General features: G+C 34.4%; 1 protein-coding gene across 6 annotated transcripts in view; it reads left to right on the plus strand.

The window, feature by feature from the left end:
- The window catches only part of FER (FER tyrosine kinase), a 462,873-nt gene that overhangs the window by 37,258 nt on the left and 411,356 nt on the right, over window positions 1-14,259 (plus strand). For 5 of the 6 annotated variants that reach the window (XM_036847883.1, XM_036847879.1, XM_036847881.1 and 2 more), the window contains one exon: window positions 5,668-5,935. The exons of the other annotated variant lie outside the window; for it this stretch is intronic. In XM_036847883.1, coding sequence (XP_036703778.1) covers window positions 5,729-5,935 — 207 coding nt within the window. In that variant the 5' untranslated portion in view covers window positions 5,668-5,728. The remainder of the gene's footprint in view (window positions 1-5,667; window positions 5,936-14,259) is intronic. 6 annotated transcript variants of the gene reach the window in all.

Here is a 14,259-nt window from a genome sequence, read left to right on the forward strand (position 1 = left end):
ACTTCTTCCCAGCTTATTGTTCCATATGGTTCTTCAGAACCATTTTTTTTTTAGATTCCATATATATATGTTAGCATACGGTATTTGTTTTTCTCTTTCTGACTTACTTCACTCTGTATGACAGACTCTAGGTCCATCCACCTCACTACAAATAACTCAATTTCGTTTCTTTTTATGGCTGAGTAATATTCCTTTATTTTCTTGATTTTTCCCTAGGTTGGTGTGTTCAGTGTCTGCTGCTTCTTTTCATTTTGGAGTATCCAGTGTGAATTCTAAGGATTTTGTTAATTCTTCTTCCTCAGGATATCTTCTGAAAGTTGAGGGGTAGTGTTGGGCACATTTCCATGCTGCCTAGAGCACCAGAATTTTCTCTTTTTTTCCTTTGAAACTATGCTGTGAAATTTGTGGCATAAAGTTATACTCCTTTATTTGCTGATGATATGTTTAAATTTTTGTTTTTTCTTAACAATTTTTGTTCTTTTTATCAGTTATTGGTGGTAGGAGCTTCTGAAGTACTTATTTTACTATACTGGCTTTACCTGAAAATTCCAATAATGACTTTTTGCAGTTTTCACATCTCTCTCTGACATTCGACATTGCTAATAACTTCTTTTTTAATCCCATCATCTGTAACTCTGTCAAACCTCTTTTTTGCTTACTTAATCTCTACCCTTTGGCTTTTCTTCTTCTAGTTCCTCCATTGATACATTCTCATGGGCTTTGTCCTTATAATTCTCTGCTTTTCTGTCAACATTCAATCTATTGGTTTTATCACCTTTAAGCAGCTGACTCTCAAATTTGTATCTTTAGCCTTGTATTTTACCTAAGCGTTTATTTCCTGCCGAAATGAATGTATTTTTTTTAAAGTAGCTCTGTATTCTCATTCTTCCATTTCTATTGATATTGTCATCATTTATTATTAAAGCCTTGAAGTTGTCATTGTATCATCTGTCTCTCTTTTCTTTAAATACATTTACCAGGTCAAGCCTCTTTGATCTTAACTCTCACTGACATTGTCAATTATAGATCCTCATTTCTCAAGCTGTATAGCTGTAGTGACTTATTAATTTGCCTTCTTATGTCTCATTTTATGTTTTTGCTGTCTCCAAGCTATTTTATATCTAGCTTCCAGATTAAACTCTATCTCTATGTCTCTTTTTAAATTAACTATAACATACATATAGAAAAGTGCACAAATCACTGATGCTCAGCTTTATGAAATTTCACCAACTGAACACACTTGCGTAACTAGCACCAGCAAATTAATCATTTAAAACATCACATTCATGATCTTGTTATTTTGCCTTAAACGCCAGTTAAGGAGTTTGAGCCTTATTAGTTCCCTTAACGTTAGAATAGCAAGAGGTAAATTGACATGCCATCTGCCACTGCTTGCCACATATAGCTTGATTTTGGAGACATTTCTTTTTTTACTTCACCCCCTAGTCACTTATATTCCCCATATTCCTTCCTGAAATACATTTGCTTTTTGACCTTTTTATCTAAATCATGGTTTTTCCAACCTTAACTCATGTCTTGCCATTTCTAGGAAACTTTTCTGGATTACTTCAGGTTTCATTAATTTTTTCTTTTTCTCTTCAAAAATTCTTTAATTAATTTTTGAATAAGTAATAGCAATATGTTCACTTAAAACAAAATTCAAATGTACAAAAGGGTATATAATGAAAAGTCTCCTTCCCATTCCTGTGTCCCAGCCACTGTGTGTTCTTCTAGAAATATTTTATGTACTTACAAGTAATTTTAATTTTTATTATTCTTCCTCCTTTTTACACAATGTAAGCATACCAAGTTCTGTATCTTACTTTTTTCTATTAATAATTGTTAATAATAGTTCCAGATCAATACACAAGTTTTCTCATTTTTATATTAGGGCTGAATGATACTCCACTGAATGAATATGCCATGATCACATCTACCACATATGGTTGTGAAGGTTGGACACTGAACAAATTCACACAGACTATGATTTGAATGGTACTCCCTAGGATTTCTCAGTTATCAATACAATCAACTGCAGTAGCTTTGATTGTAATTTACCTAGTCAGTTCCTTTTAATTAATATTTCCAGTTTTTAAAAAAATTCCAAACACTACTGAATTGAATAGTCTTATGTATATCATTTGACATCTATGGAAAAATTATCTGTAGGATACCATTCCTTTTAATTCCTTAAAGTATTTATAATCTCTACTAATTTAATAATTAGACATATAATCAGTTAATTATGGTGTTGTTTTTAAAAATTTTTATTATTTGTCATTCCTCAAGGAGTGGTACCATGTATTAAATTATTTTATATTCACCCTGACCTAGAATACTGGTGTACATAAATAAGCCCTTAGGGTGGGCTGGAGTGTTTCTCAGATAGCTGCCAGATTGTTTCCCTTTTTATTCATCTAAGCTCTTCATAATCCTTTTGAAATTCCTAATAATGAGAGAAAAAAGCTATTGTCAAAGCTTTGACCACAGCTAGATGCATTTAGAAGCAGAAGTCATGTTTATTCCAAGCTACAGAATAAAATGAACCACAATCTCAGATATAGTTTAAAAAAAAAAAGCAAAACGTTTCACCTTTCTTTGGAAAAAAAAATGTTTCTTATTCTTCCATTGAAAACATGGTATGAGATAGAGTATATCTTCACTGAGACTTAGTTGAGCTATAAGTAAAATAACAGAAAAATGTTCTTTTTTGTGGCCCATAAAGATACAGTATATCAAAGTAAATTTTTTAAAGCTACTACCTACAAAGTGAATAAACTGGAATTATCCTACTTGATGTTAAAGTGAATAAGTCAATTACTTTTATTGATTTATTTATGTTAAGGTCCATTTAGTGTCCTGCTTGCAACTTTGGAAACCTTGATGGAGCACATTTTTCCACAACCTTTTTCCCGCTCTACTTGTTCGATCATAAAATGAGACAGTTTTCAGTTGTGAAAAAATTGGAATTTGTTTTCTATTTGGAAAACCCACACATTTTTACCATCTCTTTAGATGGTATCACTGAGCTTAGAGAGAGAAACCTTTTCTCATTTTTCTGTATACGTTAGAGGATTTCAGCTGAATTAAATTGACTTCTGATATGATGAGCCAGACTTAAAAATAAAAGATGTGTTTCTTTATTTCTTCTAACTGACCCTAAAAGATTCTTTGCTTGAAATTCTAGGAGACTGGAGGGGAAAATAAATTCTATCATAGTTCTTGGGATTTATAGCAAACAAGCAGGAATAACTTTGGGTTGTCTGATAAGTGACCTTTAGATGATTATAAGTTATACTGTAGGATTTTTTTTTAAAGAACTTTGAGCTGCAACTCACATGCTGAAGAATTCACCCATTTAAACTGTACAATTTAATGGTTTTTATTCTGTTCACAGAGTTGTGCAACCATTACCACAATCAATTTTAGAACACTACTCACCCCAAAAGGAAATCCAGTACCCGTTAGCAGTCACTCCTCATTTCTTCACAAATTTGCCAGCTCTAGTCAATACTAATCTGATTTATGCCTCTAAAAATAGATTTTGGACATTTCATATAAGAAGATAGCACAACATGTCAGTCTTTTGTGTTTGGCTTCTTTCACTTAGCATGTTTACAAGGTTTATCCATGCTGTAGTTTGTATCAACATTTCATTCATTACCATTGCCAATTTCTTTGTATGGATACATCGTGTTTTATTTATCCATTCATCAGTTGATGAACATTTGGGTTGTTCCCCGTTGTGACTATTATGAATAATTCTGCTCTAATATTCATGCACAAGTTTTTGTGTGGGCATATGTTTTTATTTCCCTTGGGTACATACCTAAGAGTGGAATTTCTGGGTCATATATAATAACTCTGTGTTTAAGTTTTGAGGAACTATCCATTTTACATTTACACCACCAGTATCTGATGGTTCTAATTTCTTTACAGTCTCCAACACTTGATATTATCTGTCTTTTTGATTATGGACATCTTAGTGGTGTGAAGTGGTATCCATTGTGTTTTTTTTTTTTTTTTAATTTATTTATTTTTGGCTGTGTTGGGTCTTCGTTTCTGTGCGAGGGCTTTCTCCAGTTGCGGCAAGCAGGGGCCACTCTTCATCGCGATGCACGGGCCTCTCACCATCGCGGCCTCTCTTGTTGCAGAGCACAGGCTCCAGACGCGCAGGCTCAGTAGTTGTGGCTCACGGGCCCAGTTTCTCCACGGCATGTGGGATCCTCCTAGACCAGGGCTCGAACCCGTGTCGCCTGCATTGGCAGGCGGATTCTCAACCACTGCACCACCAGGGAAGCTCTCATTGTGGTTTTGATTGGTATTTTCCTAATGGCTAATGATATTGAACATCTTTTCATGTGCTTAGTGGACGTCTGTAAATCTTATTTGGAGAAATGTCTACTCAGATCTTTTGCCCATTTTTAATTGGTTTGTCTCATTATTGAGTTGTAAGAATTCTTTATATAATCCAGATAAAAGTCCCTGATCAGATATATGATTTGTAAATATTTTCCCCATTCTGTGGTCTTATCACTTACTTGATGGTGGCCTTCGAAGTACAGAAGTTTTTAATTTTGATGAAAACAAATTTACATATTTTTATTTTGTTGCTTGCACTTTTGGTGTCATATCTAGAAACCATTGCCTGGACCAATGTCATGAAGATTTACTACTATATTTTCTTTTGAGAGTTTTATAGTTTTAGCTCTGATATTTAGATCTGTGATTCCTTTAGATTTAATTTTTTGTGTATGGTCTAAGGAGGCATCCTGCTTAACTCTTTTGCATGTGGAATCCAATTGTCCCAGCATCTTTAGTAGAAAAGACTTTTTTTTCCTCCATTGAATAGACTTGGCAGTGAAGTCTGAGTCCTCCAGCTTTGTTCTTTTTCTTCAGGGTGTTTTGGTTTGTTTGTTTATTTATTTGGTTATTCTGGCTTCCTTGCATTTCTTTGTAAGTTTTAAGATTAGCATGTCAATTTCTGCAGAAAAAAAAAGCTAGCTTAGATTTTAATATGGATTGAGTTAAGTTTGTAGAACAAGTTGGACAGTATTGCTTTCTTAACAATATTAAGTCTTTTGGATCCATTAACATGAGTCTTTCCATTTATTTAGGTCGTCTTTAATTTTTTTCAACAATATTTTATAATTTTAAGAGTAAAGTTTCGTGTTTATTTTGTAAAATTTATTCCTAAATATTTTATTCTTTTTGATGCTGTTGTAAATGGAATTGTTTTGGAATTGTTTTTTAATTTTGTTTTCAGATTGATCATTGCTAGTATATAGAAATACAGTTGATATTTGTATATTGATCTTGTACCCTGTAATCTTACTGAGCTCATTTATTAGTTCTAATACTTTAAAAATTGTATTTCTTAGGATTTTCTATATACGTCATGTCATCTGCAAATAAATATAGTTTTACTTCTTCCATTCCAAATTCATTGGAAATTATTTCACTTATTTCATTGTACTGACTGGAACCTCCATTATAGTGTTGAATAGAAGTGGTGAGATTGGACATTCTCATCTTGTTCCTGATTTTTGGGGGAAAGCATTCAGTTATAACGATTTTTTTTTACTCTAAAAAGAATGGGCCATAACTTTGCTTTGAAGACTAATTTCCTTTTGATTTAAGATTCTTTTCTTCTGTTTACATACACAGATATGTGCTGATTAGACGGCTCAATTGTGCAGTGTGGAGGATAAGACAGTGCCTTACAAAAATGGGGTTTGGGAGTGACCTGAAGAATTCACATGAAGCTGTGTTAAAATTGCAAGACTGGGAATTACGGTTACTGGAAACAGTGAAGAAATTTATGGCCCTGAGAATAAAAAGTGATAAAGAATATGCATCTACTTTACAGAACCTTTGTAATCAAGTTGATAAGGAAAGTACTATCCAAATGAATTATGTCAGCAATGTATCCAAGGTAAGAAGAATGATTTCATCATTTATTGTCTATAGCATCATAGTTGTCCTTAAGGCAAATAGATCATACTATTGAATAAGCGTACCTAAGTCAGCATTCTAAAATCTTCCAAAATCTTGCTGATTATCAGAATCTCATGGGGAAAGTTTCAAAAATTATAAAATTTGGGCCCAGCTCCTGATATTCTGAGTCAGTAGGTCTGAAATTTTTGAACTTTGAAATCTTTTTTTCCTATAGATGTCCAGATTATTCTAATGATTAGTTAGGTTTGAGAACCCTTCTTACAAATTTCATTTTCTTTATTACCCTACCTCCTTGGGTTCCTTGAGCCCTGCTGTTTTCTTCTTTTGACACAAACTTTCATTATAACCCACCTTCCCTGCATTCTTCTGTGAATCATTTGTATTGTGAATCACATGGAGTACTTTAACATGTAGGTGTTCTTTGCTGCCATTTCATTACTAAAATACTAATATATTGATGATTTAATCACACATAAAAATCCTTTGGATAAACAATATGGTTTTTTAGCTCCAAGATTATAAAGTATAATATAAAATTTAAAAATAAGGGCTATAAAAATAAAGGCCAAAATTGCACTGTTAATTGTCCTTTGAAGGCATAAAATATGAAATATTACACACGTTAATAGTTCTTGGATTTTCGCTCTGTTTATTTTCATTGTCTTACTTCACATTTCACTATATTTATTCAAAGTTAAAATTTCTTTTTACCTTACTTGGAAAGTTAAAAAAATTAGTGTGTTTCTTGCACTCATGGGTCTTAGGATTTGAGTAAATTGTAGAAGAAACTCTATTTCTTATGGGGAATGTGTGTATGTGGTATGTGTGATCAGGTAAAGATCTGTGATTTCACTGAGAACTCCTAATGTTAATATCTTTAACATCCTTTCCTGGGCCAATGAAATTCCCCAAAGAACAATTCTCTAGTCTCTAGTCTGAAGGTAAGGTTGCCAGATGTAGCAAATTAAAATATAGAACACCAGTTAAATTTGAGTACAGTATTTGAGAAATGCATACACTAAAAATTATTTATTTTTTATCTGAAATTCAAATTTAACTGGTGTCCTGTATTTTGTTTGACTACTCTGTTATGTTATGGGAATAGATAGGGAAAGTAGATTGAGTGTTCGAAGAGTCATATTTTAGTTAATCCTCCTGTTGTTGGTAAGCTGCCTGGTGTCTCTGAGTCCAAAAGCTCTCTGGTTAATTTTTTCCTCTTGTTTTCTTCTGCACTGGGGGAAGGATAGTTGCATGTCTGTGGGCTGAGCAATAGGAACTAGAATTCTGGCTGTTCCTTATATAGACTGAATCAATCCTTCTGTTTCAGTGCCCTCTCCTTTTTCTTCATTTAGATTTCTCCAGTTCCTGAGCTTTATTGGAGTTATCTGAACCTATGAACTGGTCTTTTCTTCTTTTTCTCCCCCCAGTTTCATTGAGATATAATTGACATACATCACTGTATAGGTTTAAGGTGTATAGCATGATTTTTTTTTTAAAGGGCCTCCTCATTCTTTTATTTTTAATAAATTTATTTATTTATTTATTTTTGGCTGCATTGGGTCTTCGTTGCTGCGCGCGGGCTTTCTCTAGTTGTGGTGAGCGGGGGCTACTCTTCATTGCGGTGTGTGGGTTTCTCATTGTCGTGGCTTCTCTTGTTGTGGAGCACGGGCTCTAGGTGAGTGGGCTTCAGTAGTTGTGGCACATGGGTTCAGTAGTTGTGGCTCATGGGCTCTAGAGCGCAGCCTCAGTAGTTGTGGCACATGGGCTTAGTTGCTTCCCGGCATGTGGGATCTTCCCGGATCAGGGATCGTACCCGTATCCCCTGCATTGGCAGGCAGATTCTTAACCACTGCACCACCAGGGAAGTCCAGCATGATGGTTTGATTTATGTTATGTTGTGAAATGATTACCACAGTAGATTTAGCTGATATCCAAATAATAAAAAGAAAAGAAAAAAATTTCTCTTTTTGATTAAAACTCTTAGAAAGCACTCACTTAACAACTCTCTTTATCATACAACAGTGTTAACTATAGTCATCATGCTGTACATTATATCCCTAGTACTTATTTATCTTATAACTGGAAGTTTGTACCTTTTGATAATTTTCCTCCAATTCCCCCTCCCACCATGTGGCCTTTTCTTCTTGACCTCCCCTTTGCCGAACACTTAAGTTTCAACTTTTCCTGATATGCTAATCAGTTACCACTTACATTTTCTAACGTTTTGTTGGCAAGTCTTATCTGTGATTGTTGCCTTTTCTATCTTCTTTGTTATTGCGAATTTATACTTTAAGTAACTATGTTATATTTTGGTAGGGTTTTGGAAAGGATTGAAAAATAGCCATGTGTTTTATTTACTATGTTTAACTGAAATTATACTGTTAGAAAAGTATGGGACTTCCCTTGGCAGTCCAGTGGTTAAGACTTCCCCTTCCAGTGCAGGCGGTGTGGGTTTGATCCCTCGTTGGGGAGCTAAGATCCCACATGCCTTGCAGCCAAAAAGCCAAAACATAAAAGAGAAGCAATATTGTAACAAATTCAATAAAGACTTTACAAATGCTTCACATCAAAAAAATCTTAAAAAAAAAAAAGTAAGGTAGTAAAAGGAACAAGAAATAGTATTAACAGGTAAGAAGATTGAGGATTTATGAGGTCAGGACAGAGAAGGAGTCATCAATGTGTATACTGAAGTGTCAGGTATTTTGGTGAGGGATAGATGGAGACGAATGCTGAGATAAAGAGGGCAGGAGAATTTGGGGGATGGGAAAGGGGGATAGGAAAAGGTGATAGACTGAGAGGAAGTGGTTTAATTGGTAGTATTGCCTTTCAGAGAGGAAATGTTGAGAGATAACAGTTGAACAATGGTTGGAAACCCAAAGAAAAACAAGGAGTATGTCAGCTTTTCCTCTTAACTCTGAAAATGCATCACACTATTCTGATTATTGTTGCTTTATAGTAATCTCAAAGTTAGATAGTGTAATTTCTCTTTGTGCTTTTTTTTTTCTTTCCAAAATTGTTTTGGCTACTTCAGTTCCTGTGCATTTCCATATGAATTTTAGAATCAGCTCATCAATTTCTATAAAAAAGGCTACTGAATTTTGATTGAAATGCATTGAATATATAGGTAAATTTTGGGAAAATGTATATCTTAACAGTATTGGAGTTCTAATCCATAAACATGGTGTATATCTTCTTTAATTTTTCTAATTAATCTTATATCAATAGTTTTAAGTGTATAGGTCTTTTGGATTTATGTGTATTTCATATTTTTTGATGTTCTCATAAATAGTATTTTTCCTAATTTTCCGTTTTCCACTGTTCATTGTTATTATGTATGTTAATCTCAGAACCTAAACTTTGCAAAACGTACTTATTTGCAGTTGTCTTGTAGAGTCCATTGAATTTTCTACACAGATGATTATATTATCTGCAAACAAAGAGAATTTTAGTTCTTCCTTTCCAATATGGATGCCTTTTATTTATTTTTGTGGCCTTCTTGCAATAGCTAAAACCTCTGGTGCAGAGTTCAATAGAAGTATTGACAGCAGACATCTATGTCTTGTTCCTGATCTTAGGGGAAAAGCGTTTAGTCTTTCACTATTAAGTATGATGTTAATTTTGAGTTTTTGTAGATATCTTCTATAAGCTTATAGAAATTCCCTTCTGTTCCTGCCTAGCTGAGAGCTTTTTCATTAATTGTTGTTGGATTTTGTCAAGTGGTTTGTCTTCTGCTTAGGTGATTGTATTGTTTTTTCTTTTCAGTTTGATAATATGTTGAAATGTATTGATTGATTTTCAGATGTTTCAAACATTTGAAGATTGTTAAAAAAAAAACAACCTTCCCACTTCATCTTTTTTTATTATCCTTGTTTTTATGTCATTGGATTCAATTTGCTAAGAAATTTTTTTTGGAGAATTTTTGTATCAGTGTTGCTGAGGGATATAGATCTACAGTTCCTTTTCTTGTAATACTGTCTGGTTTTGGTAGCAGAGTAATAAGGCTGGCTTCATAAGACAAGTGGGAAGTATTTTCTTCAATTTTCTGGAGAAGTTTATGTAGAATTGGTTTTATTTCTTACTTAGGTGTGTGATAGAATTCACCAGTGAAGTCATCTTGGCCTAGAGTTTTCTTTGGGAGAAGGTTTTTAGTTATAAATTTAACTTTTAAAATAAAGGACAATTCATATGATCCTTTTCTTCTTCAGTGAACTGTAAGGAATTTGTTTATTTTTGCCTAAGTTGTCAATTTTTTAGTGTTGTTTATTATTTTGCCTTATTGTCTTTTTACTATTTGGAGAATCTGTAGTAGTCTTATCTCTCTCATTCCTGATATTGATAATTTGTGTCTTCTTTTTTTTTTTTCTTGATTGGACTGGCTAGAGGTTTCTCAGTTTTACTGATGTTATATGAGAACCAACTTTTGATTTCATTCATTGTATATTGATATTCTGTTTTCTATTGCATTGATTTCTGCTCTGAAATTATTAATTTTTTTTCCCCATTTAATTTTTGTTTCATTTGCTCTTTTTCTCCCCTGGATTAATAAAGTAGAAGTTGAGATCACTGATTTAAGACTATTCTTCTTCTGTAATATGTACATCCTTATAGTGTTCTTAATTTTTTCTGAGTGCTGTTTTAGCTGCATCCCAGAAAATTCTCATATGGTTATTTTCATTTTATTCAGTTCAGAATACATTTTAATTTCACTTTTGATTCCTTCTTTGACCCATGTATTCTTTCAAAGTCTCTTATATAATTTCCAAGTAGTTGATTTTTTTTCTAGAGATATTTTTGTTACTGATTTCAAATTGAGTTCCATTGTTTTCAAAGATCCTATTTTATATGACTTGAATCCTTTAAAATTTATGGATACTTGTTTCATGGCCCAGAGTATGGTGTGTCTTGGTAACTCTTTCATGTGCACTTTATACTCTGCTGCTGTTGTTTGCAGTGTTCTTATAAATGACAATTAGGTCAAGTATGGTTGTTCATAGTAGTGTTCAAGCCGTTTATTTCTTTACTCATTGTTTTTTTATTTTAAAGAATATGGTTACACTTTTTTTAAAAAAATTTATTTGGCTGCGTTGGATCTTAGGTGTGGCACATGGGATCTTTGTTGTGGCATGCGGGGTCTTTCGTTGCGGTGTGCATGCTCTTTGTTGCGGTGTGTGGGCTTCTCTCTAGTTGTGGCACATGGGCTCCAGAGTGCCTGGGCTCAGTAGTTGTGGTGCGCAGTCTCAGTAGTTGTGGTGTGCAGGCTCTAGAGCATGTGGGCTCAGTAGTTGCAGTGCATGGGCTTAGTTGCCCCACGGCATGTGGGATCTTAGTTCCCCAACCAGGGATCGAACCGCGCCCCTTGCATTGGAAGGTGGATTCTTAACCACTGGGCCCCAGGGAAGTCCCTCTTTACTCATTTTTGTCCACCTGTTCTATCAGTTATTGAGAGAGTGGTGTTGAAATCTCTGATTATAATTGTGAATAAGTCTGTTTCTCCCTGCAGTTTGATCAGTTTTTATTTCATGTATTTTGAATCTCTGTTAAGAAGTACATAAATGTTTAGAGTTGTTCCTTTTTTTGACAAATGAATTAACCAACCTTCCTTCCTTCCTTCCTTCCTTCCTTCCTTCCTTCCTTCCTTCCTTCATTCCTTCCTTCCTCTCCTTCATGTTAGGATAGTTTTTTTTGTTTTTAATTCCAGTAAACCTGGTACCTAACATTTTGGTTTCAGGTGTACAACATCATCAGTATCTGTATATACCATAAAGTGATCATTGCAATAAGTCTAGTTATCATCTGTCACCATATAATTGACCCCTTCACCCTTTCCACCTACACCCCAATCCCTTTCCCCTCTGATAACCACCAGTATGTTCCTGTACCTGCGAGTTTTTATTTTCTTTGCTTATTTGTTTTGTTTTTTTAAATTCCACATATAAATGAAATCATACGGTGTTGGTCTTTCTCTGACTGACTTATTTCACTTAGCATAATAGCCTCACAGCCCATTCATGTTGTCATAAGTGGCAAAGATTTCCTTCTTTTTTATGGCTGAGAAATATTCCATTGTGTATATATACCACATCTTCTTTATCTCTTCATCCACCAATGGACACTTAGGTTATTTCCATATCTGGCTGATTTAAACAATGCTACAGTGAACATAGGGATGCATATATCTCTTTTAGTTAGTGTTCTTGTTTACTTCAGATAAATACCCAGAAGTGGAATAACTAGAGCATATGGTAGTTTTGTTATTATTTGAGGAACCTTCATATTGTTTTACATAGTAGCTGCACTAAATTACATTCTCACCCACAGTGTGTGAGGGTTCCATTTTCTCTACAAATTCTCCAATACTTGTTATTTCTTGTCTTTTTTTTAAAAAATTATTTATTTATTTATTTATTTTTGGCTGTGTTGGGTCTTCGTTTCTGTGCGAGGGCTTTCTCCATTTGCGGCGAGCGGGGGCCTCTCTTCATCGCGGTGCGCGGGCCTCTCACTATCGCAGCCTCTCTTGTTGCGGAGCACAGGCTCCAGACGCACAGGCTCAGTAGTTGTGGCTCACGGGCCCAGCTGCTCCACGGCATGTGGGATCTTCCCAGACCAGGGCTCGAACCCGTGTCCCCTGCATTGGCAGGCAGATTCTCAACCACTGCGCCACCAGGGAAGCCCTTGTCTTTTTGACAATAGCTATTCTGACAGATATGTGGTAATATCTCATTGTGGTTTTGATTTGCATTTGCCTAATAGCTGGTGATCTTGAGCATCTTTTTACCTACCTGTTGGCCATCCATATGTCTTCTTTGGAAAAATGTCTATTCATATCCTCTGCCTGTTTTTAAATTGGATTTTGTTGTTGTTGTTTAGTTGTATGAGTTCTTTATGTGTTTTGGATATTAGCCCATTATTGGATGTATGATTTGCAAATATCTTATCCTATTCTGGAGGTTGTCTTTTTGTTTTATTGCTGGTTTCCTTTGCTGTACTGAAGCTTTTTAGTTTGATATAGTCCCAATTATTTATTTTTGCTTTTGTTGCCATTGCGTTTGAATCAGATCCAAAAAATACCTCTAAGAGTGATGTCAGGGAGCTTACTGCCTATGTTTTCTTCCAGGAGTTTTATGGTTTCTGATCTTACATTCAAGTCTTTAATCAATTTTGAGTTGATTTTTGTGTATGGTGTAAGATAGTCATCCAGTTTTATTCTCTTGCATGTGGATGTTGGGTTTTCCCAACACCATTTATTGAAGAGACTGCCTTTTCCCATTGTATATTTTTGCCTCCTTTGTTGTAAATTAATTGACCATATATGTGTGGATTTATTTCTGGCTCTCTATTCTGTTGATCTATGTATCTTATGCCAATACCATACTATTTTGATTACTATTGCTTTGTAGTATAGTTTGAAATCAGGGAGCATGATACCTACAGCTTTGTTCATTCCTTCCTTCTTTCTGTCCTTCCTTCCCTCCCTTCCTTCTGTCCCTCCCTCCCTCCCTCCTTTTCTTGGGGACTTTGGTCCCATACAAATTTTAGAATTATTTATTCTGGGTCTGTGCAGAATGCCACTGGAAATTTGATAGGAATTTCTTGATATTATTTCAGTCTTCTTAAATTTATTGCGACTTGTTCTGTGGTCTAACATGTGGCCTATCCTTGAGAATGCTCCATGTGCCCTTGAGAAGAATGTGTATTCTGCTGCTTTTGGGTGGAATGTTCTGTATATTTCTGTTAAGTCTATCAGGTCTGATGTTTCATTTAAGGCTGATGTTTCCTTATTGATTTTCTGTGTAGATGATCTATCCATTGATGTAAATGTGGTTAAAGTCTTCAACAATTATTGTATTGCTGTCAGATTTTCCCTTTAGGCCTGTTAATAGTTGTCTTATATATTTAGATTTTCCTATGTTAGGTGTGTAAATATTTACAAATGTCATATCCTCTCGTTGAATTGACCACTTTATATTATGTAATGCCTTTCTTTGTCTTTTATTATGTTCTTTGTTTTAAAGTCTGTTTTGTCTAATGTAAGTATAGGTATACCAGCTTTCTTTTCATTTCCATTTGCATGCAATATCTTTTTCCATCCCTTTGCTTTCAGTCTGTGTGTTCTTAAACCTGAAGTAAGTCTCTTCTTGGTAACATATAAATTATTCTTTTATTTTTTTAAATTTATTTTTTTATCTGTTCACCCACTCTGTGTCTTTTGATTGGATAATTTAGTCCATTTACATTGAAAGTAAATATTGATAGGTATGTACTTGTTGCCATTTTGTTGATTGTTTTCTGGATGTTTTTGTA

This window comes from Balaenoptera musculus, chromosome 3, assembly GCF_009873245.2.
Source record: "Balaenoptera musculus isolate JJ_BM4_2016_0621 chromosome 3, mBalMus1.pri.v3, whole genome shotgun sequence".
Lineage (NCBI taxonomy): Eukaryota > Metazoa > Chordata > Mammalia > Artiodactyla > Balaenopteridae > Balaenoptera > Balaenoptera musculus.